The 27883-nt window shown below is 43.1% G+C and overlaps 2 protein-coding genes across 5 annotated transcripts in view; one reads left to right on the top strand and one right to left on the bottom strand.

Moving 5' to 3' along the window:
- PLIN2 (perilipin 2) overlaps positions 1 to 27883 on the bottom strand; it is a 96706-nt gene that overhangs the window by 13825 nt on the left and 54998 nt on the right. The window contains exons 1-8 of one of the 2 annotated variants that reach the window (XM_014792390.2): positions 12577 to 12673; positions 11475 to 11529; positions 11194 to 11389; positions 8975 to 9057; positions 7873 to 8158; positions 7055 to 7236; positions 5937 to 6071; positions 4720 to 5010 (exon numbers count right to left, since the gene is read on the bottom strand). In XM_014792390.2, coding sequence (XP_014647876.1) covers positions 4720 to 5010; positions 5937 to 6071; positions 7055 to 7236; positions 7873 to 8158; positions 8975 to 9057; positions 11194 to 11389; positions 11475 to 11504 — 1203 coding nt within the window. In that variant the 5' untranslated portion in view covers positions 11505 to 11529; positions 12577 to 12673. Of the gene's footprint in view, positions 1 to 4128; positions 5011 to 5936; positions 6072 to 7054; positions 7237 to 7872; positions 8159 to 8974; positions 9058 to 11193; positions 11390 to 11474; positions 11530 to 12576; positions 12674 to 27883 lie in introns of those variants that run through there. The other variant, XM_087444663.1, reaches the window with a different exon arrangement.
- The window catches only part of LOC147914408 (uncharacterized), a 52355-nt gene that overhangs the window by 10140 nt on the left and 14332 nt on the right, over positions 1 to 27883 (top strand). The window contains exon 2 of one of the 3 annotated variants that reach the window (XM_087444665.1): positions 22529 to 22734. The exons of 1 other annotated variant lie outside the window; for it this stretch is intronic. In XM_087444665.1, coding sequence (XP_087300791.1) covers positions 22529 to 22548 — 20 coding nt within the window. In that variant the 3' untranslated portion in view covers positions 22549 to 22734. Of the gene's footprint in view, positions 1 to 11800; positions 17085 to 22528; positions 22735 to 27883 lie in introns of those variants that run through there. One more of the 3 variants, XM_087444666.1, reaches the window with a different exon arrangement.

Genomic DNA, 27883 nt, shown 5'->3' on the forward strand with positions numbered 1-27883 from the left:
AAATAGAAATACCCTATGAGCCAGCTATCCCACTACTGGGAATCTATCCAAGGAAAATAAAATCAACAATCCAAAGAAGCTTATGCACTGCTATGTTCATTGCAGCATTATTCACAATAGCCAAGAAGTGGAAGCAACCCAAGTGTCCCTCAACTAATGATTGGATTAAGAAGATGTGGTATATATATACCATGGAATACTACTCAGCCATGAAAAAGACAAAATCGTCCCATTTGCAACAACATGGATGGACCTGGAGGGTATTATATTAAGTGAAATAAGCCAGAAAGCGAAAGACAAACACCACAAGATTTCACTCATATGTGGAATATAAACCAACATTCAGACAGAGAGAACTGTATAGTGGTTACCAGGGGCAAGGGGGTTGGAGGGTGGGCACAAGAGGTGAAGGGAGGCATTTAAATGGTGACTGACAAACAATAATGTACTGGGCTGGCCCCATGGCTTAGCGGTTAAGTGTGCGCACTCTGCCACTGGCAACTCGGGTTTGGATCCCAGGCATGCACCAATGCACCACTTCTCCGGACGTGCTGAGGCCGCGTCCCACGTAACAGCAACTAGAAGGATGTGCAACTATGACACACAACTATCTACTGGGGCTTTGGGGAAAAAAAGGAGGAGGATTGGCAATAGATTTAGCTCAGAGCCAGTCTTCCTCAGCAAAAAGAGGAGGATTAGCATGGATGTTAGCTCAGGGCTGATCTTCCTCACAAAAAATAGAATAAAATAAAAGAATAATGTACAACCAAAATTTCAAAATGTTATAAACTAGTAAGACATCAATAAAAAAAAAATAAGCAAGAGGAACAGAAAACACACATAAAATGTCTCTCTTTAGCGTAAGTTGACCTCAAGCCTGAAGAGAGACTTCTTATTCTTCTTGTCTCTGAACATTTCGATGCTGTTACCTTTCCAGCTGCTCCATCTTTCAGGTGAAGTAGGCTGCTACAGGTTAGCCTGGGAACTTAGATACTCAGCGGTGGAATTATTCAGCAACTTTTCCTTAGCAAATGGCTACTATGGAAATATTGGGATATCCTACATTATAGGATACCTATTGGGAAGGAGGACATCTATAGCATGAAGGTGTTGCCCTTTGAGTTAGAAATAATCAAGATCTTGGGGGCCAGCCCTAATGGCCTAGTGGTTAAAGTTTGGCGCACTCCACTTTGACAGCCCGGGTCCCGTCCCCAAGCATGGACCTACACCACTCGTCTGTCGGTAGCCATGCTGTGGTGGCAGTTCACATAGAAGAACTAGAAGGACCTAAAACTAGAACATACAACTATGTACTTGGGCTTCGGGGGCGGGGGGTGGGGAAGAGAGGAAGACTGGCAACAGATGTTAGCTCAGGGCAAATCTTTGCCAGCCAAAAAAAAGACCTTGGTTTATGGAGCAGGGACACTTTCATGCAGGCCTCAGTGCCAGGTCACTCCTGGAGTTGGATCAGGACCAAGACCCAACTGGCCCGGTCCCAAGTCCATAAGAGCCCAGGAAGGTCAGGCTGGCAATAGGCCCTCCTTTCCATCCCTCCATATTTGCTCTCTCAGGCATAATTTAGACCCCATTTCTTAAAGATTTATGCACAAATATCTATCCTGCTCCTTCCTCCTTCCCTCACCTGCCACCTCCGTGAGCTAATGATACTCTTTTAAAAGAGCTATCTCAAGCAAACCAAATTTTAGTTTTTCCCTTTTCACTTCATTAGTTCTTCAATACCTATAATGCCTTATCAAAGTAGAGGTATTTCCTGATATTATGTACTCACACTTGAACTGGCAAGTTAAAGATACTACATGTCACTCTCCCACAGATGGTGTCCCCGTGCCTCTAGTGCAAAATAGAAAAAGACACCCCATCCTCAAACACTTCACTTCCATCTGTTCCATCACTAATTTTACGTTACAAATGAAAAAACTAAGGCTAAGAGATTAATGGCTAGTACACAATGTTCCTCTGATTTTTCACCCAGAACTAACCAGCAAGTCTTATTATTACGTGCAAAGGAAAAAAACCTCCTTAAACACTGAGGCACACCATGCCAGCCTTCATGCAGCCAAATGTTTAAAAACCTGCCAGTGGGCCGGCCCCATGGCTTAGCGGTTAAGTACGCACGCTCTGCTGCTGGCAGCGTGGGTTCGGATCCCAGGTGCGTCCCGACGCACTGCTGCTCTGGCCATGCTGAGGCTGCGTCCCACACACGGCAACTAGAAGGATGTGCAGCTATGACATACAACTATCTACTGGGGCTTTGGGGGAAAAAAATAAATAAATAAAATTATAAAAAATAAAAAAATAAAAAATAAAAACCTGCCAGTTAGATACTGTGCTAGGCTTAGTCAGCTTTTTTCCTCACAATAATTGTCCTCCTTGGAGAAAAAGTCTGTTAAACCCAAACTGCCAGTTTATGCAACAATAAAGCTATAAGATGCAAGAATACCACGAATTTTGAGACATGTTGACAACAGAATGAAATGCAGGTAGGCACAAATTTGAGAGACAAATACAGACAAAACCATGACGAGTGTGCACAGCTCATGGCAAAAAGCAAGGGCTAGTAGTGTTCTTCTAGAAGCTAAGAGAGGTCTCCTTTATATTGTGTTCTTGCTCACAAAGAATAGTTGTGAGGCCCGTCTCCTTTTCACAAACAATTCAATTGGTACTATAACTCTTATGATGAGGAAACACAAAACTTGACGTTCAGGATAAGAAAGCATGTGTACAGCTATAGTATATGATTTTCCAGCCAATCAGAATAAACCACAAAATAACAGCCTTGGAGTTTTGAGGCAAAGAGGGGCAGAGTCATGACCAATTTGAACCAAGAAGTAAATTTTTAAGAGGCAGAGCCTCTAGAAAATGCCAGTTACTGGGGGTAGGCAGGTAAGTGAATGGATGAGTGGATAAGCTCCATCCTGGAAGCCCATAAATTATGACAGTCCACCTTCCCAGAAACCAGAAGCTCCTTAGCCTCAAGTATCTCACTGAGTCCCTACTCTCCAATTCAACTCACCTGTATATTGATTCCTGAAGTTAACTCAAGGGGAGAAAATTTACTTCTATAGCTTAATAAGCTTTGATAGACTCACTCACACCAAAGGTGCATGTAAAGTTATGTGCTGCTTCCTTGTTTTCATGGGGAGAAAGGGGTAAACCAGGATACAAAGAGGAGACAAATTTGACTTAGACTCCGGTTCTGCTGAAGGGCAGCCTTGCTAACCTTTTAGCAGGGACAGACAGAAGCATCATTCCACATGTTCTAAGATTTGTTTTGTGAAACAGTTTGGCATCCTGCAGCTTTGTTACAAGGAGATTCACAATATTTCCTCAACTGATCAACATTGAGGGAGCTAGAAGTCTGAACACTCTAGGTAGAAGAACCCTTTTCTACAGGGGGTCCAAAATCTTTTTACTTCTAATTATTCTCACATGGTCTTCTAAAGGTATCTTACCAACAACTGTTAGTGACTTTCTCCCCAAGTGACAACACAGTAAGTTAATTCCAGCTGAGACTGGACGCCAAACAGTCTTACTCCAGGGCTCACACTTTAAATGGCCCCTTGGCAAGAAATGCCTGCTGCCTTTACGTGAGGCTGATGCAAAGAGTCACTCACTTGCTTCTTTGCAGCTCTGATTCCTTTCAGCTGTGATTCCTTTTCAGCAAGGCAGTCAGCCAGGAGTAGGTCCTTCTACTGGTTTAAAAACCCACTCTCAGGAGGTGGGCATAAGAGGTAAAGGGGCACATTTATATGGTGACTGACAAATAATAATGCACAACTGAAATTTCACAATGTTATAAACTATTATGATCTCAATAAAAATTTTTTAAAAATAGCCACTCTCAGGGCTCTAGTAACTGGACAAATGAAGGCAACAACTGTCACCTAGTAAAATTTTTAAGTGCACATTAGCTTTTCATTTGTTTAAAACCTGTTATCAAACATTCCATTCCAATGTTATTCCATAACATTAGTCTTCCAGTGTTATTACCCTGCCAAATTTCCCAACAGGCCAACTGGAATTCACGCATGTGTATTAATAACTGTCATGCAGGCCAAATAAGCTCTGTGAAAGCAACACACAAAGCACATGGAACACACAGCATAATTGATCTATTCTGTAGTGAATTTTATTGAATTCATAGGGGGCATTCCTTTATGTAAAACAAAAAACTAAAGTTGTACAAGCATGCATTGTAAGACATACCAATGATGAGGCCTGCTCAGGCCAAACTGGAGCAGACAAGTTTATCCCACAGCCCACATGAAGGTGCTTTCATTCAATACAAACAGGCAGCAACAGTGGCAGCAACAGAATGAGACCATAAAGGCACTGGAACTTTTTGTGAGCTCCGGCTAGACTCTGACCAGTCTATCATTCTTTTCTTACCAGCCACATAAACAACAGAATTCATCTGCTAATGCCAAAAACTTTAAAGCTCTTAATCTAGTTGCAAATGACTACAATCGAGGACCTTTTTTTCTAGCTAGCTGCTTTCCCAATTCCAAGTTGTCTAGCAGGTTAATTTAAACATAACAGAAAGTGTCCTCTGGCTGGCTGCACCACGCACTGGTGACAGGGACAGGTTTAATGTGTTTTGTGCTCAGGTTGCTGGGCCTCCTGGCTGGTTGTATCCTTCTCTGTGCCTTTGTTCTGAGCATTCTGAGACTCAGTCAGCTGAGGATAAAAGGGACCTACCAGCCAGTTGAGGGGCGTGTTGTTAACAAGATAATCCATCACATCATCCAAAGACTCCTTCATTTTCTGCAGCTGCCCCTTGCTGGAAGTGAGGAGGCCATCGGACAGTTCCTTAAAGGAGGCAGCGTTGCGGAACACTGAGTAGATGTCTCCAGCCATCACCCCCAAGTGACTGGCCTGATCTTGGATGTTCTGCGGTAACCCCTGGACGTTGCACAGGAGGGTGTGGCACGTGGTCTGGAGCTGCTGAGTCAGGTTTCGGGCAATAGCAAGGGTATGTGACTCGATGTGCTAAAAAAAAAAACAAGTGTAAAAAATTAACAGTGGAGGGCCGGCTCCGTGGCTTAGCGGTTCAGTGCGCGCGCTCTGATGCTGGCGGCCGGGGTTCGGATCCCAGGCACGCCCCAAGGCACCACTTCTCCGTCCAACCCGAGGCCGAGTCCCACGTACAGCAACTAGAAGGATGTGAACCTATGACATACAACTATCTACTGGGGCTTTGGGGGGAAAAAAATGAATAAATAAAATAAAAAAAAAAAAATTAACAGTGGATCCAACAGTGCTATGTGTGAATTAGTTCAATTACAGTAAGCTGGTTATGTGTCCACCACATAGATGGACTCTTTGACTTTTTAAAATCCTTACAACCACCTGGGTGCAGCAGTATTATTCACATTTCATAGATATGCATACTAGCTATTGGGACCTGGAGAACCACTTTCTAGGATTACAATGTGCTATTTCTTGTGTCTGGAACATTAGTCCCTGTATGTCATTTCACCTAGTTTATTCACCCATTGGGTCTCAGCTTAGCACTCACATCCTCCAGGAAGCCATGTGACCACCCTCCTCACTCCAAGGTTGAGTTAGGTACCCTTCCTATATATTCTCATAGCACCTGTATTTATGCCGTCAAAAAACACTGTGACAGTAAAAATGCCTCTCTCCCCTATTAGTCCGTACCCATTATGAGGGCAAGGCCCATGTTTCTCACGTAGTTGTATCCCGTTAAGGGTAATATGCTTATCTGTAGGTTGGTAGATAAAGTTACAGCACAGTTTTGCTTTTCTGTCACATAACAAGCAACCTATGTACATAGTATTGTTCAAACTTTCGATAGAGAAGAGTATTCTAAGAGGAATAATGGGAAAATTGAAATGAAAGCCTGGTAGGAACTTCTTCAGAAACTGTAGCAGGTGACTGGCCAGCTGTCTTACCTCAGCACAGTGGGATTCATCTGTATCGTCATGGCTGATGCTTCTCTTCCACTCCACCCAGGAGAGAGCGAGCTTATCCTGAGCATCCTGTATTTTCTGGTTGGCACTATGCACATTCTTCCTGGCAAATTCAATCTAGAACACAGTGAAATAACACAAAGGAACAAACTAGTCAGAAATTCATGTTAGCCTGTTCTCAGATCCAGGAGGTAAATCAGACATATACATGTAAAATATAAACTAAAATTACAAAAGAGAAAGGAGGGCCAGCCCTGTGGCTTAGCAGTTAAGTGCGCGCACTCCGCTGCTGGCAGCCTGGGTTCGGATCCCAGGCGCGCACCGACGCACCACTTCTCCGGCCATGCTGAGGCCGCGTCCCACATACAACAACTAGAAGGATGTGCAGCTATGACATACAACTATCTACTGGGGCTTTGGGGGGGAAAATAAATAAATAAATAAAATCCTTCAAAAGAGAAAGGAATTCAAAGTTCCTCTTTCCTGTTGTCAGCCACCTACTTCCCCTTCCAAGAATAAACTGGTTTCTAATGGCAGTACAATCCATACTGTTCTATAACTTGGCAATCTTCAATGGCTACACAAGTCTTTTGTGATGTATCCATTTAATTAAATTCCTATTACTTGACATCCATTGTTTATAGTCTTTTGCAACTCTAAACAAATACACATACCTGCAGGATAAATTTCTAAAAGTAAAACTGCTCGAGGCATAGGTGTGTTTGTAACTTTGCTTGAACAGTCCCTTGAATCCTCCAGAAGTGCACAAGTACAAGTTTACCCCTTTCTCTACACCACTGCCCAAGTGTCACACTTTCCCAGTGTGATAGGACAAGATGGGCATCTGTAATTTGACCACTCAGAGTAAGAGTCACATCACTTCATATATTTCAGCTATTTATACTACTACTTCTGTGAGTTGTCTGTAGACTCTTTGCCCATTTTTCTATTGGGTTGTTCATAAGATTAAAATTCTTGGATTTCATGATTACATTTACTCTCATGCCTCAATATAAATGAACTCACTTCAGATACATTTACTCTCATGCCTCAATATAAATGAACTCACTTCAGATACCTTTAAATCAAGTTTCACTCACCAGGTTAACGGTGGAATGGAGCTGAGAAATGGTCTCTTGGCTTTTCTGCTTTGCTTCTTTAACCCTGCTGAGAGCCTGCTGGTAGGCACGTGAGCGGAGCTTCGTAGACAGGGATCCCAGCCTAATATAATAACTTGGCTTCTGAACTGAATCAAATCCTTCGACTTTTTTGGCTTCTTTTTCTGAAGTTAGAAAGAAGGGACAAAAACATATGCAGATCACAGCTATAAGTGACAAGGCCTGGCCTCTAACCTGGATCTTGATTTTGTCAATTCTACCCATCCACCTAACAATTATGCGCTCATTTCCCAAGTCTGCTGCTGGGCTTGTCCACCCAGAACATGTCACTGTATCTGACATTTTCATCTACACATGCCTCTTCCCACTAGGGCTTCTTGGGCAACACAGTACCTGGCACATAGTAAGCACTAAATATTTAACGATTCTTTAAAGCAGCCCATTAAAGACAAGCCATTTATAGGAAATATTTCTCTAGGCTAATTTCTCCCAGATTTTAAAAACTTACTATGTAAAATTCAATGTGAAACTTAAGATTGCATTTAAGAAGGAAAATCTATAGAGACAGATTAGTGGCTGCCTGGGGGAGGGGGCATGGAGATTGACTGCAAACAGGCATGAAGGATCTTTGGGGGTGACAGAAATGTTCTAAGACTGGATTGTGCTCATAGTTGCACAACTCTGTAAATTTACAATGAAAACAGGTGAGTTTTTGGATACATAAAGTATATCTCAATGAAGCTGTTTAACAAGATTGCTTTAAGATATAAAACATGATTTCAAGACAAAAACCCAATTACCTAGTTCTTCCTCAGTGAGAGGAAGGTACTGGTCTACCAGCAGCTCTGATCTGGTGAGCGCATTTTCTACTCCACTGCTCACCAGCTGTACCATCTGACTTCCCAAGACGGTGTTAATGCCGCCATTGACCACAGACTTTGTCTTTTCCACGCTGCCAGTCACCGCGCCTTTGGTCCTGTCCATCACCCCAGTGATCGTGCTGGCCACAGAATCCTTGGCCCCAGTCACAGTAGTCGTCACAGCATCTTTTGCCCCAGTCATAGCACTTTTGGCATTGGCAACCACCTACAAAGAGAAAAGCAGATCACTTGGCTGGGCATAAATACATTTTAAGGTCTTAACTAAGGCAGCATAGTTGAAGAGTTAAAGAAAGAGTCTGGCCCTTTCACTCTCTAGCTTTAGGTCTTGGGCAAGTCACTAAGAGAAATGAGCCTCAATTTCTTTATCAGGTATATTTGCCCTACCTGCCACCACTCAAGGGTTGTTGGAGGAGCAAATTAGGTAATCAGATATAAAATCTGTCAACTTCTCAAGGTGTTATTTTTTAACCAGATGAACCTGTAGTAAGGTACAAGGGGTACTCTAGAGAATGGGATTTTCCATGTTGACATGCTTATACTGTGACAGCAGCTCATGCAGGCCTATGAGCATAGATATACGTACCATGCACACCTGGCCCTATGCACACAGCCCTAGAAGGCCAAAACATAGGCAGAGATGTCAGTTCTCCATCCTACTGGATGTGCTCTCAGATACCAAGTGAGAAAAGGTTCTATATACTACTTCTGCATTTACCAATCCCATATGGGAATCGGTTATTTGAGAGAGCAATTGTATCTGCACAGGCAAAGCAACAAATTGATAGAGACCAGACTAAAAATATTCTAGTCCAAAGGTGACTAGTTCATCTCTGCTTCTTAGACATAACCTGACAACAGTTCAGCAAGTAAGCGAGTGGCGATTATTACTCTTTCAAAAATACATTCAGGTTGAGCAAACAAATAAGTATTTCCTGATTATGGCATGCACAGCCTGTGCTAAACAGAGAGAACATGAAAGCATGTGAGATAGCAAGCCTCAGCATTCTTCCCCCAAGCTCACCTGGTTTGTTGGCTGATTCAGAATAGGCAGTTTCTCCTCAATCCTGTCTAGCCCTTTACAGGCATAGGTATTGGCAACTGCAACTAGAAGAGTCACAAATGGGGAAAATATGCTTATTATAAAAAGCAAGAATGCTGATCTTCATTTACCATGCAATGCATTGACTGGTTTCTCTAGCTCAGACAGAAGAGGCTTAGCAGGTTGCTGGCAACTTTCTTCTACTGACAGAGAAATAAGAGTGTGTGGGGGAGCAGCAGGCAGAGGCAGTGACAGGTAGGAAGTTGGCTAAGAAGGTTCTTCCTCGTCAACTGGCCCCTAAAGTTAATGCCAAGAGAAGCCAGGCTTTCTTGAACCCTTATTCAGGGCATAAGGTGTCTGAAAAATGCTCTCAAAATATCATTTCCCTGCTAGTTTAATCCCTAACTACACTTAATTCAGTAGTGGCAGTGTATTTTGGGTTATCACCAGGAAACAGTATGCTGACAGCACCCTGGATCTCCCTAACAAAACCCAGATTTTAGTCCAAGCTTCCCCTCAATGACCACCAAGCCAAGCACTAGTACTAAATTCCTTTGGGAAGTAGCAGAGTTGGAAAATTGGTCTCTAAAGGTTCCTTATAATCCTAAAAGTCCATGATCTAACCATTTGGGGGAATGATTTATATCTTTATTCAAAAGTAGCTCATAATGTGGAGAAACTGCAAATTTCATAGACTGCTGGTGGGATGTAAAAAGGTGCGGCCACTTTGAAAAACAGTCTAGCAATTCCTCAAAAACTTTAAGAGTTATTACGTGACCCAGCAATTCTACTCTTAGGTATATACCCAAGAGAATTGAGAACATATGTCCACACAAAACATTGTACACAAATATTCTCAGCAGCATTCATTATTCATAATTGCCAAAAAGTAGAAGCAACCCAAAGATCCATCAACTGATGAATGAATAAATAAAATATGATCTATCTACATGATGGATTATTCCACAATAAAAAGGAATGAAGTACTGATCTGATGCTACAACATGGATGAACCTTGAAAATATTATGCTAGGGCCGGCCCCGTGGCTTAGCGGTTAAGTGCGCGTGCTCCACTACTGGCGGCCCGGGGTTCGGATCCCGGGCACGCACCGACGCACCGCTTCTCCGGCCATGCTGAGGCCGCGTCCCGCATACAGCAACTAGAAGAATGTGCAACTATGACATACAACTATCTACTGGGGCTTTGGGGGAAAAAAGGAGGAGGATTGGCAATAGATGTTAGCTCAGGGCTGGTCTTCCTCAGCAAAGAGAGGAGGAATAGCACGGATGTTAGCTCAGGGCTGATCTCACAAAAAAAAAAAAAATATTATGCTAAGTGAAAGAAGCCAGTCACAAAAGACCACATATTTTATGATTCCATTTATGTTAAATGGAACAGGCAAATCTATAGACAGAAGTAGATTAGTAGTTGCCCCCCCGACCCTGGCGCGGTGGGGGGGGGGGTTTGAAAGGAAATGGGGAGTGACTGCTAATGGGGGTATAAAGTTTTTTTTTTATATATTTAAACTGCTTAATCCTTTTTTTCTTTATTTTTTAATTGTAAATAGATATAACATAAACTTCACCATTTTAACTATTTTTAAGTGCACAATTCAGTGGCATTCACAATGTTGTGTAACCATCACCACTATTATTTCCAGAACTTTTTCATCATCCCAAACAGAAACTGGTATGAGGTTTCTTTCTGGGGTGATGAACATGTTCTAAAATTGATCATGGTGATGCTTGCACAACTCTGTGAATATACTAAAAACTACTGGATTATACAATTTAAGTGGGTGAATTGTATGGTGTGTTAATTATATCTCAATAAAGATGTTATTTATTTTTTAAAAAGCAGTTCATGTACACTGTGTAGTCCCAAGAAAGTCAGCTATTTCAGTTCACCAGCTGGCTCCCCTTATGATCTCAGCTGCCAACACAGAAGTATCTCTGGGGGATTTTTTTTAAGTATCATGAGCATCTGCCATTGCTATGAAGCAGGCATTCTATAACGATGAGGGTCACCCGGCAGTTTCTAGGTAAAGGCAGTATGTGCCTCAGGAGAGGCTAAGGATTCCCTGATGTTGCTGCTCTGCGCTTAGGGCATAAGGCTGGCATTAACCATATTCAACCCAACTCATGGCTCACCCCTGCCTGAGGCCCTAGGACTGAATCTTGAGGGGGAAATCAGAACTCACTTTGTGGCTCTAGCTTTTGGATGATAGGCAGAGCACTTGTCATGGCCATGGAGGTGATGGTCTTCACGCCCTTCTCTGCCATCTCACACACAGACTTCAAGTAGGGATACTGGTCCTTTGTACTCATGTAAGCCGAGGAGACAAGGTCATAGGTGGAACTCACCAAGGGTAGGTTGGCCACCCTAGTCACCACACTCTGCAACCAAGGGGGAGGGAAGTGTTAACTTCTCAAATCACACGGGGAGGGAAAGAATCAAGAAACAGCCATTTAAAATTCATACCGGTTGTGGATCAACTGCAGCAGATGCCATCTTTCTTCCTGGAGAAAGAAGAAATCTGAGGAAAAGAAACTTATTTCGGGACACTAGGATAAGACTCTCTCAGATTCATTCCCCAACCCAAGTAAATGCTAATTTCGTAGAGAAAACTTCCTGCTGAGGTTAAGTGTAGTTTTCTGCACTTCTTCCCACACTCTAGCTCTCAGCGCTCTCCCGGAGCAGGGCAGACACTGTCTGAGGCAAGGTTCAGAGCTCACGGTAAACTCAATAGAAAACAGGCTCCGCAGGGAAAAGCAAAGTTGTTGACACATTTGTCGTTTCTCCACCAGGATACTAAAAATACCTTTTGAAGAGGAATATCTTTTTACAAAAATGCGAACCAAGTTAAAATCCATGTTAAAACTAGAGATTTCAAGTAGAAGACATCTTGGACAGTCAGGACTATCAAGTTGGAGCACGTTGGGAGAATTTATTCTCTCCTTGTTAAAGGACTGAAACTAGTTTAGGGGAGACTAAGCAAAGAGGAAGGAGATGCTCCGAGGAATTGAGAAACATTTCAGCTTTTAAACGTAAATTGAGCGTCCCCAACGACCCAAACCCACAAAACTGCCTCATGCTAAGCAGCTGAGCTGGGAAAGAAAAGAACCTACGCAGCTCGCCATCGGCCACTTCCGGGCCAGTCGTCCCAGTTCTACAAGAAATGAGTAAGAACCACCCGGAACGCAGAAGGCAAGCGCCAGCATCGATACCCCGCTGTCACCGTGCACCCTATAAAAGTCTGCTTTAGGGAGATTTTCTAAGGCATTTCCTTTTAAAGAATCTATTTTCGGGACAAAAGGAAACTGTTACCCCGTAACCAAGCCAAGAAGTTACAGCCTCACTAAGGCTGCTGGCAGAAAAGCAGCCTCCACGAACAAAAGCGGGGCCGACAGCGCAGGCCCGGGAGCGCGCCCTGCCCAGCCAGCGGCCGGAGACGGCCGCGGGGCCGCGAGGCGTGCAGCCTGGAGTCCCGCGGGGGCCGGAGCAGCGGCCCCCCCAGGACTGCCCCCCGGCGCTGCGGGGGACCCGAGCCGGCTCGCTGATCACAGAGGGGGCGCGCACCCACCGACCACAGCAGGGAAGAGGCGAGGGTCCGGCGAGTCGCAGCGGCCAGCTCCGGCAAGCCCCGCGGCGGTCTAGCAGCGCGGCCGCGGGCGCCCGGCTATATACCCCGCCCCGCCCGCCCCCGCGCCACGTGAACGGCCGCCCAGCCGAGTGTCGCCCTCTGCTGCCTCCCTGCGCCGTCACCCCACCGCCGCCCGCCTCGAGGAGCACGGGCCCCTGCCTGGGTGAGGAGGGGTCCTGCCTGGGTGGGGGCCCCGCCTGGATTAGGGGTCCTGGGAGGCCCGTGGCCAAAATGCGGCCGGTTCCCCCGTGGGCTTTGTGGTTTTGCAAAAGGCCGCGAGGAGTCGCGCGGACATCTTACCAGTAACTAACCTGTTGATTACTGTCAGCGTTCAGAATAGAAACCGTCTTTCAAAATGGAAATAGTGGCTTCTAGACTGTTATTTTTAGCAAATAAATAGCCTGTAAAGCTTTGTGAAATTCTAACCCGGCGATGACTCTGTAGAGATTTCTGATTTACTGCTCTTTTGACTTTAAAGTCCGTTTTTCAAACATCTGTCTAAAGTTGAATCAGAATTTACAAAAGGACCTTAGAATATTATTGATCTTTTTTTCTCAGGGAGATTTAAACCTCAGATCACTCCGGGATGAAACCTGCCTATGCTTGTTATGCAAAACGACCTTTTTCTTTTAAGTTGTGGGTTATGCTTTTTTTTTTTTTTTTAAGAAATCAACATTTGAGTCCTAGTTTGTTTGTGTGTAAAATGCAGGGACTTAACCAGATTATTTGAGCAAGAAGTTGTGCAACTGCCCCGAGCTAGGTAGGAAAGTTCCGTGGACCTCTCCCTGAGTGAGTGGCGGGGGATCTCCACCTAACGTTCCCGCGGGCCTCGGCCTCCGCGAGCTCTCTCTCGGGGAAGGTGAACAAGTGATGTGGATAGAGGGGAGGTGCGCAGGGGAGCTGGCGCCGGGATTGGCCCCCAGGTCCTCGGTCTCCAGAATGGGGAGCAAGAGGCGGCGGCGATGACTCAGGAGCCTGGCGGTGGGCTTTGTCAAGCAGTGAAGTTGGAATTGTGGGAAGCCTTCAGTGGTATTCACCTCAATTACTTAACTAATGTTGCATGCACATAGATAGTGTTTATCATATTCAAAGCTCCAAACTGATCCATCAAAAATGTATCCCTTATACTGAATACATCTAGAGGCCTTCAGAAAGAAAAAACAATTATGGTATTCCCCCCACCCCTGCACGTAATTCAAAATAAAACACAATACTAAACCACAAAGTAACTGGTAGGAAGTTTAAAAAAGTTATGGGTTTTTTTTTCCTCCCTCTTTTGACATCTTCATTGCTTTAAGCAAATTATTTTTTCTTTTCTTTTTGGTGTTCTGGCTTTGTTGGTGCTCTAAGCAGATGTTTTGTGTTCTGTTGTTAATCCCCCTACCCTGATATAAGAAGGCAGGAATGTACTGAATTTTGAATAATAATGTTAGTCGTTTATTTACGTCTCCCTAATCTAACCTCTTATTTTGCAACAGAAGCCTCTTGCCCTTTCACCTACAAATGCCTCCCTCTTCTTTTTTGTCTTAAACCTGTGAATCACTTGCCCTCTTTAAGGATGAGCATGCTTCCTTTTGCCTGTGAAGGAGAGGGCTCCAGGGACTAACCTTGGGGCCAGACTCTCCACGCCCACAGAGGCTAAACCACACCAAATTCTGCACCTGCAACTCTCTTTCATCTTCTTGAGTCTGTGAGAACACAAGCTAGTGACAAGAATAACACCCAAGTCCTCCAGGTGATCCTGATAGTCTCTAAAGTTTGAGAACCTTTGTTTTACAAAAGTGTTTTTTCATAGTTGGTCAGGGGACTAGTGCATCAGAATCACCTAGAGTGCTTGTTAAACATTCTGCCTTCTACCCCAGACCTACTGAGTGTCTGTGTATGGGAGTGAGGCCCAGGAGTCTGCATTTTCAACAATACCCCTTTTGAGTACCACCACTTTACTCTTCACAAAGCACGCTCACGTGTTCCTCATACTTGAGCTTCACAACAACCTGGAAACTCAATGAAATGGGAATTATTACTCCATCTTCATAATGAAGAAATAGCCTCCGAGATGTTAGATGATTTGTCCACAGTCCTATGACTGCCTAAGCAGCAAGCCAGGCAAAACTTGGAGATGGAGAAAGGTTTATTTGAATTCGCCAAATGAGAAGGCAGGAGCATGGGTTCTCTTAAGTCCCCCTTAAGGAGAGAAGAAAGTGGGATTATATAGAGCTAAGGGATGTGGCAGGAGGAGTTTCAGAGAAACCAAGGGGTGATCAAGGGTCACAAGGATTTATGAGCTTGTTTTACAGAAGAAAGAGAATGCCTTCAAGGATCACCAGATAACCAGCCCCCAGCTGCCGTTGGCACCCAGAAGTCAGATTGCCCAGGAGGTTATCGGTAGTGAACGAAACACGGATTACCCCTTTGTTTCCCCAAAACTCCTCATGCCACATCCCTTACCCCTATAAAACCTCCTGCTTTCTTCTCTTGTTAAGGCGGATTTGAGAGAACCCATGCTCCCACCTTCTCATTTTGGCCAATTCAAATAAACCTTTCTCCATCTCCAAGTACTGATGTCTCATTGTTTGATTTACTGCATATCAGGCACATGAACTTCAGATTAAGAGGTTCAGTATCACATTCAGCAGTTAGAATAATGCCAGGTACATAGAAATGGTAGCTATTTTTCATGTCTTCTGACCACACCCAGAGCCTTTTTCCCCAAGAAAGCCTTACTGGGTATTGGGCTGAAGAGAGCTCAGCTCATAGGGGAAGTAGAAGGGGCCCCAAGGGACCAGCATATCCCAGGCTCTGCCTAGTCTTCCTTCCTGGGCTACAACGTATGGGACGTTCTGTTGACAAAGACACATTTCCTAGAGTTTGTAGCAACTCAACCTTCTTTGGGTATATTATTGATACAAAGTAATAGTGAGAAAAAAATCTGGCAGTGAAGTTTCTGTCACTGACTAATTGCCCCAAGGAACTCAGGGGAGGTTTCAGAAGCATTTAACTGTTTCTCCAAATTGTTGTTTTGTTATATTAAGAGATGCAATCACCAACCACCCTGAACCAGACTGAGCCCCACTGCAAGAGCAGCACCCACACAGATGAGCCGAGAGATGCCAACTGAGCCTATGCAAGCAAATACCCACCACTCCCTTTTGAATATTCATTCCCCACCCAAAATAAAAGGCCTCTGCTTCCCTTTGTTCAGGGACAGCCATGACTTTGGAAATGATTCTGTGCAGGCTCCTATTTGTTACAAATATACTTTACTTTGTATGACAACTACTTCTGGTGGAGAGTATGATTTTAACTCGCCAGGAGGTGAACCCACTTTGGTTTGGTAACATTTCCTCTTTCAGAGGCAGGGCAACTGCCACCTTCCCCCCTTGTCCTTTCTCTTCCCTCCCCCATAAGCACTGTGTGCCCCAGCTACATCCACCTCTCTCCCCTCCTCCATGCAGGGCTCTCTCCCTCTCATACCTCTCTCTGTGGACATACCCTTGTTCCCTCTGCCTGGAATGCCTGCCCATCTGGCAAACTCTACTCACTCTGTACAACTCAGCTGTTCACCTCTGTGAGACCCTCCTCAGCCCCAAGGTCACAAACTAGTAAGTGGCAGAAATGGGCCTTGAACCGGGTATATCTTGACTCTAGAATCTACACTGTTGATCATTATGTGGTGTGTGCTCTTAGGCAATAAATACAGTTGACCCACATAGGTCTCAGTGCCTGTAAGATGAAGCGCTTAAATGATATCTAGGATGCCTTCCAGCTGTATTATCTTAATCCAAAAAACAACAATACCTTAGATTGTTTATAGCTTCACAATGGCCTTTCAGTAAATATTATCTCAAACCAGTCAGGTGTCTTTACCTGTTCCTTTGTCACAAGACAGCCTCATTCAAACACAGGGAAAATATTACCATGTTCATTTCTTCTTTTCACCTGAGCTTGAAATTAGATAAAACTACCTTTCTCACAGACCAGAGACAAAGATAATGGGTCACAAGTAAGAAGTCATGAGGCCAGATGATTTCTATTTTGACTAGTTCAAACTCCATGCAAACTGGTCACCAGCAGGAAGAATTCTTTTGATGACCTAATTAATCTAACTTCCTAATCACCCCAAACTTGATCTTTTGCCATTCTTCTTTTATTCCCCTCCAAATGCCTTGGAAAGGAAAAGGCAATTCCTCTTTCACATGGACTTCATCTGGACTTGGTTTCCAAACAGATGTGGGGATCAGAATTTGCCACCCTAAAATGAGTCTCTTTGGCTTCGTTATTTTTAAATTTTATTTATTTATTTATTTATTTTTCCCCCAAAGCCCCAGTAGATAGCTGTACATCATAGTTGCACATCCTTTAGTTGCTGTATGTGGGACGCGGCCTCAGCATGGCCAGAGAAGCGGTGCGTCGGTGTGCGTCTGGGATCCGAACCCAGGCCGCCAGCAGCGGAGCACGCACACTTAACCGCTAAGCCACAGGGCCGGCTCTGGCTTCATTATTTTTAAAAACAAAAGACTTGAAAACTTTGACCTTCCCCCTAACTAAAAGAATTTAAGATAGAAGGCCTGTTCCAGGTAAGAGCTATCACCATAGATAACTATAACAGTAAACAGGGAGAAACCTAGCAAGGCCCATTTAATCAAAGTCCTCCCCATGTCTCATTGTTTTTTGCAAGGAATGGCAAACATTTGTTTACTACACATTTGCTTTTCCATCTCCATGTGAATTGCCTTCCTCCCCTTTGAATTCCAAAACCACTACCTCCAACATCCTCCTTTGTCTTTAGCTGAAGATGGTATTTAAGGTGATGACTGTGGCCATTTTGATGAGTTACTCAGTTTTCCTGGATTTCTCCCATGTATGCAGGTTAATAAACTTTGTTTGATTTTCTCCTGGTATTCCGTCTCATGTCAATTTAATTCTTAGACCAGCCAGAAGAATCTAGAGAATAGAAGAATAGTTCTTCCTACCCTACACAGAGCAATCTCCTTCTCCCCAACTGAACTTCATATCTTTTAGCCTGCCATGGCCCCTTCCCTTCTCTATCTGAAATAGGTAACTCAAGGAGAAGCAATCAAAAGATAGATCTCATCAAATTTCAGATGTATTTCTCATCTAAGCTATTTGTTTTCCCTTCCATCTTGTAGCTAGTTATAGGTTTGAGATCTTATAAACTCAAATTATCCTGGGAGGTTACTATTTCATGTATTTTTATTCTCTTTAAGTGAATGTAATTATTAAATGAATTCATAATATATCTTACTTTTTGTCATTTATTTATATCCAATTTATACACACAAAGGACTTAAATTGTTTTAGGAAATTCATAGACTACAGGAAGAATAAATTTTAAATAGGTAAGAAAAACAAGGCAAAGAGAAATTAAAATGAAGATCATTTTTATATTATTATCATCACATCAGGTAATTAATGTTCACAAAAGGAGAAACTCAGTGAATAAATGAGTACAAGAGTTCCTAAAATAGTAATCCATTGTATGCAGATAAGGAATTGCACTGGAGCTTATCAATTACAATAAGCTCTTTTGTAATTTCTTACTGTAGAATGATCTTGTGGGAAGAAATATTGACTTTGAAATCAGAGTCCTAACTGTTTTTTCCCCAGCTTTATTGCGATACATTAGACATATAACATTGTGTAAGTTTAAGGTGTGCAATATAGTGATTTCATATATGTATATATTGAAAAATGATTACCACAATAAAGTTAGTTAACACATCCATCACCTCACATAGTTACAATTTGTGTGTGTGTGTGTGTGTGATGAGAACTTTTAAAATCTAATCTTAGCAACTTTCAAATATACAATACAGCATTGTTAACTATAGTCACCATGCTGTACATTACATTCCCAGAACTTATTCATCCTATGACTGGAAGTTTGTACAGAGTCCCAACTTTGAATGTATACATACTATGGTGATAATAATATTTACCTCAAAAGATTATTGTGCAGAAAAATAAGACAACGTGTGTAAGGCCCCAGACAGAGTGCCAGGCAAATACTAGATTCTCAGCCAATGGCATTTCCTTTCTCCTTTTAATTTTGCTTTGTTCACAGAAAAATAGAGCTACCTAAAATTCAGGTCATGAGAATTAATAGAATTTTAGAGTAGGAGGAGATCCTATTGATGGTCCTGTCCAGTGAGTCTCCATGTGCTTCTGTGTGCGTGACAACAGCCTGGGGCACTTGTTGAAAATACCGATTCTGGGCCCTCATCCCCAGAGATTCTGATTCACTTGATTTAGGGAATAGTCTAGAAATGTTTAAAAAGTATCCCAGGTCATTCTGATGCTGGTAATCCAAGAACTACACTTTAAGAAACACTGTACTCAAGCCGACTCTGCTGAGGGACAAAGCAGCTGAGTGGTTTACCGGATGCACCGCAGCTGGCAGTGGAAACCAGAGCTTGAGCTGCCTGACTCCACGGCCTTTCCACAATGTATATGAAAACGACTCAACAATAAGTGTTTCATTGAATCATTTTGGCATAAAGAATTGTGCTTTATAATATATATTTATTAATGTGAACTCTAACTCAAGCTTACTGCCAGCTCCAGCACTAGACAGAGAACCAGTTCCCAACCTCAAGACCTGATAACCCCAATGGTTATCAGTAGTTTTTGGATTGATAGAGCATGACAGTTTGTTTTGCAGGATGAGTTGCCTTTGTCCTGGGTAACCTAAGCAGCTCTGCCTGGAGGCCACAGTCCAGGTATCCAGGTCACTGTGTATCCAGATCACTGACAATCAGGGCCTGGCCACAGGAAAATTGAAGCAGGCAAAGTATTTTCTGAGGGTACCTCACACACTCTTACAGGCCCTTTTCTCCTCTTTAGAGAATCCTCCTTTCGCTAGGTGCATTACTGTTCTTCATCAGCTTTGAGTCTCGCTACTGCAGTATCCTCCCCAACACACTCTGATCCTAACAAGCCTATGCTCTCAACGAAAAACTCAAATGCATTTTATAAACAAATTCAAACCAAAATGCTAAAGACTAGTTTATTAAGTCCCCTCTCTTAGGGTCATTTACAAGTTAATAAAAAAAATTTTTTTTGACAATTTACAAAATATGTTCTTATGCAAAGTAGGAAGGATATACTATTCCTAGTCTGTGCTCTGACTCAAAAGTCACTTGTCCAAAGTTATGCCGTTTGTAGGTGATAGAACTGGGTCAAAGATCCTGTCTAGAACCTTTGAAGCCAAAGTTCTTTCAGCTATATCACGCTGTCTCCAAAGGATAAATGTCTAAAGGACCACAGTAAATGTTTGTTGAATGAATGTTAAAATAAAGAGCAAAAAGGAATGAGGTAGTAAGAGAGAAAAAAACAAAAGGTAAGGGACATTTCCTTCAGAGACCAGAAAGGAATTGTTCTTGGTAGGTGAGGAAGAAGGCTATGTGAAGTTAAGAAAGTCTGCCCTGGGGGCCGGCCTGGCACGCAGCTGTGGTGGCCTGGGGTTTGCAGGTTCCGATCCCGGGCGCACACTGACGCACGGCTTGTCAAGCCATGCTGTGGTGGCGTCCCATATAAAGTAGAGGAAGATGGGCACGGATGTTAGCCCAGGGCCAGTCTTCCTCAGCATAAAAGAGGAGGATTGGCATCCGATGTTAGCTCAGGGCTAATCTTCCTCAAAAAAAAAAAAAAAAGAAAGAAAGAAAGTCTGCCCCAAACAGACACACACGCACACACCCCAGGCTTGATCTGTTTCAAAAGGACATCAGGCCTGTGGATAACATGTTTATTTCTTTTCTGCTCTTTCTCAGGAATTCAGAATCATATGTCATTTTAATTTGGGGCCACAAAGCCCAGTTGACAACCCTAGAATTTTAGAGCAGGAAGAGACCCTACTGATTATCTAACCCAGTGGGTAACCCAGTGCTTTTATGTGCATGAAAATGGCCTGAGGCACAGATCTTCAGCTGAGTGCTTTCTCCTGGGATGGCTGCTTCAGCAGTTTTGTTGGAGACGAGACTGTGGGCCAGCTACCCTTGAAAACTGGTCCTTTTGGCCTGGCTTCATCTTCGTGAAGATGCCTGTTTCTTCTATTTCTCTGAGTCCTCCTATTGATCAAGAGCAAGGTGGGAAGTAGGTGTGGGAGAGGAGTGATTTGTTTCTGTTTTTTCGTTTAAGTAAGTTAATTTTGGAAAGATGACTGAGCCAAAGTTTTGAGAGTGACAGCTATTATATTCATTGTCAATCTCCACATTCCAGCTCTGGAATTGGATTTGGCAAAGATCGTTTTCCGAGGTTGGCTTCTGACAGAGCCAATATTAGCAGTCCTTAACGACTCAACTAACAACTGAGGAAGTTAGGGGAAACGTCACTTTACCAACCAGTGCCAGTGCCATTTCCAGAATTATCCCACTCTCTGAGCTGTAGGATGAAACCCTCAAGGTCATCCCAGTATGAGCCATTCCTTTTATCTGAGCCAATTAATCAAAGTTCCACATTTGATTTCATATTTCATTAAAGAAAAATCCAAAAAGCTTCATTAAGGGCTTTACAGAGGGATATATCATGATCCAAAGTTCAGCAGACATGCAGAGCCACACTACTCTAAATGTTATGAAATTCATCAAGAATTCATAGTTGATCTAAAATTTAAGACCATACTGGTATTGAGTAATCCTGATATCATTTTAACAGATCTGCAAAAAAACCAATTCGATCTTTTTTTAATGATTTTCAAAAGTTAGAACACTGAAATGAAAAATAGGTATGTGACACAAAGTTATGCTTGTGAGAATGGCATCTATGATAGCAACATCACTTTTCTCAGGCTCCAGAAATTTTCATGTTTCGCTTTAGCAAACTAAAACCACTCTAGGCTACTGTCCAAGAAGAAGAAAGGGAAGACCATTTTCTGAAACTGAAAAGATCAGCGAGCTACTGCCCCCCCATTAACATCGATCACTTAGATTCTGATTAGGTATAACCAATAGGAAGGTAATGGAATATAGATTCAAAAACACTCCCCCCTCCCTACATTAAGGAGCATCAAGCTGGCCTTACAGGTGACATGATATAATCTTGGAAATGCAGACAAATAGCTAAATCCATTTGTACATAGGTAACATAGAGCTGAATTAAATTGAATGTCATACATATAGTACATGCTGGTTTTTTATTCCTCCTCCCATTCTACTCCTCTTACATAATTTCTGCTTCTCAAAACCATCCTCTCCGAGTTGAGAGGAAACCACATAGCACCTAGTTTGATGAATGTTTAGATAAGGAGAGCTATTGGGAGAGAGAGGATGTTGGAAATACATGCAATTTTCTTCACTGACGTATCATTTTGTTTTTGATCAATAAAGACTAGATCTTACCGTAAAGTAACATTTTGTTTGGGCCGGCCCTGTGGCTTGGTGGTTAAGTGCGCGCGCTGCGATGCTGGTGGCCCGGGTTCGGATCCCGGGTGCGCATCGAGGCACCACTTCTCCGTTCATCCTGAGGCCGAGTCCCGTATACAGCAACTAGAAGGATGTGCAGCTACGACATACAACTATCCACTGGGGCTTTGGGGGGAAAAATAAAATAAATAAAATCTTTAAAAAAAAAAAAAAAAAAACATTTTGTTTGATTATAAAAATAATATATGAAAAATGTAATATATGCTTATTGAAGAAAAAATTTTAAATATAGACATGAATGAAATAATAATAATCACCCATAACTCTATCACCTAGAGATAACCACTGTTGATATTTTGGATTATAGCATTCCTATATTTTTTCTATGTAAGTGTATCTATCTAATCTTATATTTTCATTAAAATAAGTTTATATTATCAATATTATTCTGTAGTTTACTTTTTTCACTAAATATATCATGAACATTAAGTATTCTGCAATTGTGTGTCCAGGCTGGCTGTTTACCCCGTGACCCACATGACTCCAGTCTAAGCAACGTGACTCTTTATTTGAACATGTCTCTGAAGACAGAAGACTTACAAACACTCAAGAAGAGAATACAGAAACAACCCGGTTTGAATTTAGAGGATAGAAACGTTGTAGCCCATTTCAGGATCAAACTGAAGCAACACTAATCAAGGTCCAAGGACTTTGCTCTGTGGGTATATATATATCTATATATATATATATATATTTTTTGTGTGTGTGAGGAAGATCAGCCCTGAGCTAACATCCATGCCAATCCTCCTCTTTTTTTTTGCTGAAGAAGACTGCCCTGGGCTAACATCCATGCCCACCTACCTCCACTTTATATGGAACACCACCACAGCATGGCCTGACAAGCGGTGCGTCGGTGGGCGCCCAGGATCCGAACCGGCGAACCCTGGGCGGCCAGAGTGGAGTGGGCACACTTAACCGCTGTGCCACCAGGCCGGCCCCTAAAGCTCTTTTTTAAACATAAGCTTCCTCAAAAAATGTAAGTAAAAAAGAATGCCATTTGACAGAATGTGTATTTAAATATCCAAAGCAAACTAATTTATCTGCTTCTCAATCTGTAGTTAACAGGATGCATTATCATATTTTCTTTTTTTTTTAATTTTTTTGTCCCCCCAAAGCCCCAGTAGATAGTTGTATGTCATAGCTGCACATCCTTCTAGTTGCTGCATGTGGGATGCGGCCCCAGCATGGCGGGACAAGTGGCGCGTCGGTGCACACCCAGGATCCGAACCCGGACCGCCAGCAGCGGAGTGCGTGCACTCAACTGCTAAGCCACGGGGCCGGCCCTATTTTCATATTTTCATAAAGAGACATCAGAGTCCTCAGTGTCTTTATCCAGAAGATACAGATACAGATATCTAAAACCACCAAGGTTGCCATTAGGATTAAAAAAAAATAATTCATGATCAAATGTTTTTGAAAAATAGAAATAATAAAGCATTTCTGCAAAGAAAAAAAAAGAAAGAAACATCATAGCTATCCCTAAGTTGAAATAAAAGGAGAAAGGAAAACTTTCTCATATAACTGTAAAATATCTATTTATTGAAAGCTTATTAAAGTATGGGGATTTCAGAAGGAAATATACCAAAATGTTAATTATAGTAATCATTTGGTAGGAGGATTAGAGCTCATTTCTTTCGTATTATATATCTCTGCTCTCTAAAATGAACATATGTACGTGTGACAGAATAAAAAGGTCTTTTTTTAATCAAGATTTTTATTAGATGGTACCTAATGTACAAAAACTAAACAACCAGCCAGAGGAGTCACTGATGACTGCTAAACTGTACCTAGCAACTTGATTTCTGCGACAAGCAGAAAACTGGTAAGTGGGTGCAGCTCACCTGTTCTGGAAAATCTGAGAACTTTTACACATGTACCTCAGTCAGGAACTCCCACAGCTGCTTGGAGATGGCCAGTTAGGGAGTCTCAAAATTGCAAGTCTAATTCATGAACACAGACATAGTCTCTCAAATGTTCTGAAAAAGTGTGGGTGTGGGTGTAGGAGCATTAACTGAGCAGAGGCAGCAACATATCTCAGGACTCATTCCTAGTCACCTTCGAGGCCTCTGTGCCTGCCTTTTCCAAGCAACACACATCCCCAACTTGCCAGCACCTATCTCTGGAACTGCTTGACAGATGCTGTATCTCCAAAGGCACACGGATTCATTTCCATGAGGGGGTCTTAAGTTTACATTGCAGGTTCCCAAACAATCATTTGCGTAAAGGATTCTCCTCAAGCCACCACTCACAATATCCTTGCTAGACATCTAAGACCTGGCCCCTTCCCTTATTGTGCTCATAAGAATTTTAGGGATCCTTGAGCAGAAACCACACCTAGGCCACCATGTTCTTGACAGCCCTCCAACAGGTGAACACATTTGTGGCTCATAACTCATAACCAGTGCTTTTATTTATTTTTATTTTTTATTGTTTGGATAATTCTGATCAAGGCATTCTGTGACTGATCTAAAAAAGTTTTACCATATTCACGTTAAATAAATGATCTGGCTACTTAATTCATAACACAATTTCCCACGAAAGATAAAAATCAAGAACTAAAGAGCATTTCCCAGAAAAGGAATAGGCACAATGTCATCAGATTTATTCCACCTGTCTGTCTGTCTTTTATACACAAACATACACATAGCTTGGTACATATACCCCAAACTGCCAAGGAACCTCATCGTAAAAAATTACGATGCAATTTTTTTTGGTCAGAGATATTGTGTGTTAAGACACAATCTGCTTCAAAATCACAAAGTATGCCAACTTGAGAGACAGAAATAATTGGCAATGGCCATCTGGCGTAGGCAGGCAGGGATTGTAAAATAGTTCTATTTTCATATTATATATTTCTTATAACATTTGAAAATGTTTAATGAGCTGTATTTCTACCTTTGTAAGCAGAAAGCACAACACAGAAAATTTAAAAACGAAAACTTGAGGGGCCGGCCCCATGGCTTAGCGGTTAAGTGCGTGCTCTGCTACTGGTGGCCCCGGTTCGGATCTGGGTGCGCACCGACGCACCGCTTCTTCAGCCATGCTGAGGCCGCATCCCACATACAGCAACTAGAAGGATGTGCAACTATGACATACAACTATCCACTGGGGCTCTGGGGAAAAAAAAGGGAGGAGGATTGGCAATAGATTTAGCACAGAGCCAGTCTTCCTCAGCAAAAAGAGGAGGATTAGCATGGATGTTAGCTCAGGGCTGATCTTCCTCACAAAAAAAAAAAAAAAAAACTTGAGAAACTTGAAGCTTTCCCACTAAGATCAGGTACAAGACAAGGATGATCTCACCACTCCTTTTCAACATCATCCTGGAAGTTCTAGCTAATGCAATAAGACAAGAAAAGGGGGGCCGGCCCAGTGGCATAGTGGTTAATTGCGCGCGTTCTGCTGCTGACGGCTAGAGTTCGGATCCCAGGTGCGCCCCGCCGCGCTGCTTATCAGGCCATGCTGTGGCGGCATCCCACATAAAGTGGAGGAAGACGGGCACAGATGTTAGCCCAGGGCCAGTCTTCCTCAGCAAAAAAAGAGGAGGATTGGCAGATGTTAGCCCAGGGCTGATCTTCCTCACAAAAAAAAAAAAGGCAAGAAAAGGAAGTAAGAGGTATACAGATTGAGAAGGTAGAAATAAAACTGTCTTTGTTCACAGATGACATGATAATCTATGTAGAAAGACCTAAGGAATGGACAAAAGAACTCCTGGATCTAATAAGCAATTATACCAAGGGTTATTGCAAGATACAAGGTTAATATACAAAAAGCAGCATGCATGTCCCTTAGCAATAGATCACATATTACCATCATTAGCTTCGTCCCAGACTTTTTTTGTGATAGTCCTGCCTACCTTGGAAAACCCCTAATGCAATCTCCAAGCAGTTATGGGAGTCCCTGAGAAGACTTGGCAGCTCCTTACCAATCCTCTGAATAGGTAGGAAATTGTGCAGATATAAATCTTGGAAAAAGTAGAAGCACCCAGGGCTTCCTGTTCCTGTGCCTCATTCCATTGGGTCTGCAGGCACTATCTTCACCTGTCAGAATGCACAGTTTCCCCTTCAGGTCCTTGCCCACCTCCACTCCCCACTCCATACCTTTTGTTTACAGTTGATTCCTCAGACCTCTCAGAAAATGGGTAATGGCCATAGGGGTTTAATCTAGTATGGACTGTTGGCAACCACAAACCTCATGCTTGGTGAAAGAAGTGTGTTAGAACTGGACTGTTAGGCAGAACCCTCAAAACGTGTGGAGGAAGAATGTTGGAGGTAAGGTGGGGATCTTTTGTGCTCTTGGCATGCATATCATTTAGCATAGTGCGTATTGCCAGAGAACCAAGAACACATTTTCTATGATGCCCAAAAGAATAATACTCTATATTCAAGGAGGCCCAGGGGCCGGCCCCATGGCTTAGCGGTTAGGTGCGCGCGCTCCGCTACTGGTGGCCTGGGTTTGGATCCCAGGCACACACCAACGCACCGCTTCTCCGGCCATGCTGAGGCCGTGTCCCACATACAGCAACTAGAGGGATGTGCAGCTGTGACATGCAACTGTCTACTGGGGCTTTGGGGAAAAAAAAAAAGGAGGACGATTGGCAATAGATGTTAGCTCAGAGCCAGTCTCCTTCAGCAAAGAGAGGAGGATTAGCATGGATGTTAGCTCAGGGCTGATCTTCCTCACACACACAAAAAAAGGAGGCCTGCCATGCATGCAGCTCTGTGCTGGGCACACTGGGACGCAACAGAGGGAAAATTCACGACCCCTGCTCTTTTTTTAATTTTATTTATTTTCCCCCCAAAGCCCCAGTAGATAGTTGTATGTCGTAGCTGCACATCCTTCTAGTTGCTGTATGCAGGACGCGGCCTCAGCATGGCCGGAGAAGCGGTGCGTTGGTGCGCGCCCGGGATCCAAACCGGGCCGCCAGCAGCGGAGCGCGTGCACTTAACTGCTAAGCCACAGGGCCAGCCCTAATGACCCCTGCTCTTGAAAAGCCCAAAATATAGTTATCTGAAGATTCTGACTATTGTAAAGGGACAAAGTAATATTGTTCCTCTCTCTTTCTCTCTCTCTCTCTGTGTGTGTGTGTGTGTGTGTCTGTGCTCACATGCACATAAGGTACTGATTCCTGCTAATCACCAGTCTGCTTACATACACAATTCCTTAAAGACTTTCTTCATTTCTTCACCAAGTACTGCTGCTCAAGCTCTCACTTTCTGGTTTTGGCACCCTCCTACTACCCTCCAGCCACACTTCCTGCCTCTGTAGGGACATATGAGCAGGAGGTAAGCATTATAATGCTGTGGTCTGCTGTCTACAAGAGTGGCTTCCACAAGACTCAGCTTAGTTGAGTTGCTTCAAAAATCCTCTCCACCATCCTTACTCTGTAGCCCTTCCATGCATCACTTCAGGGTCAACCACTCCTAGAATATTGGCCCCTGAGGGGTTCCTGCTTCTTTCCCAGCCAAGCACACTTTAGAAAGGAAGCCCTAATTGTTCTGACAAAACATTGTGTTTATTCAGAATGAACTCCTGGTGGAGTCCTGGGAACTCATGCAGTCAACCAGATTGCTGCCAGCCAATTCCAGGAAGAACCTTGAAGCAAGAGCCTGCTGGTTTCTCCGCCTCCTCTCCACCTTATGTTAAATGGTGTCCTATTCATAGCTTATAATATCTCCATTCTCCTGTTGACACCATTTCAACAGACTTAAATAGCTTCCCCCTTAGACTAGCATTTGTGGGTTTATGATATTCCCTCCCAGACCAAAGGGCTACCTGCAAATAGTCCTTCCAGCCTGCTTAAATTCCTA

Source organism: Ceratotherium simum, chromosome 20 (genome assembly GCF_057802395.1).
Source record: "Ceratotherium simum simum isolate JZ-2026a chromosome 20, ASM5780239v1, whole genome shotgun sequence".
NCBI classification, from domain to species: Eukaryota; Metazoa; Chordata; class Mammalia; order Perissodactyla; family Rhinocerotidae; genus Ceratotherium; species Ceratotherium simum.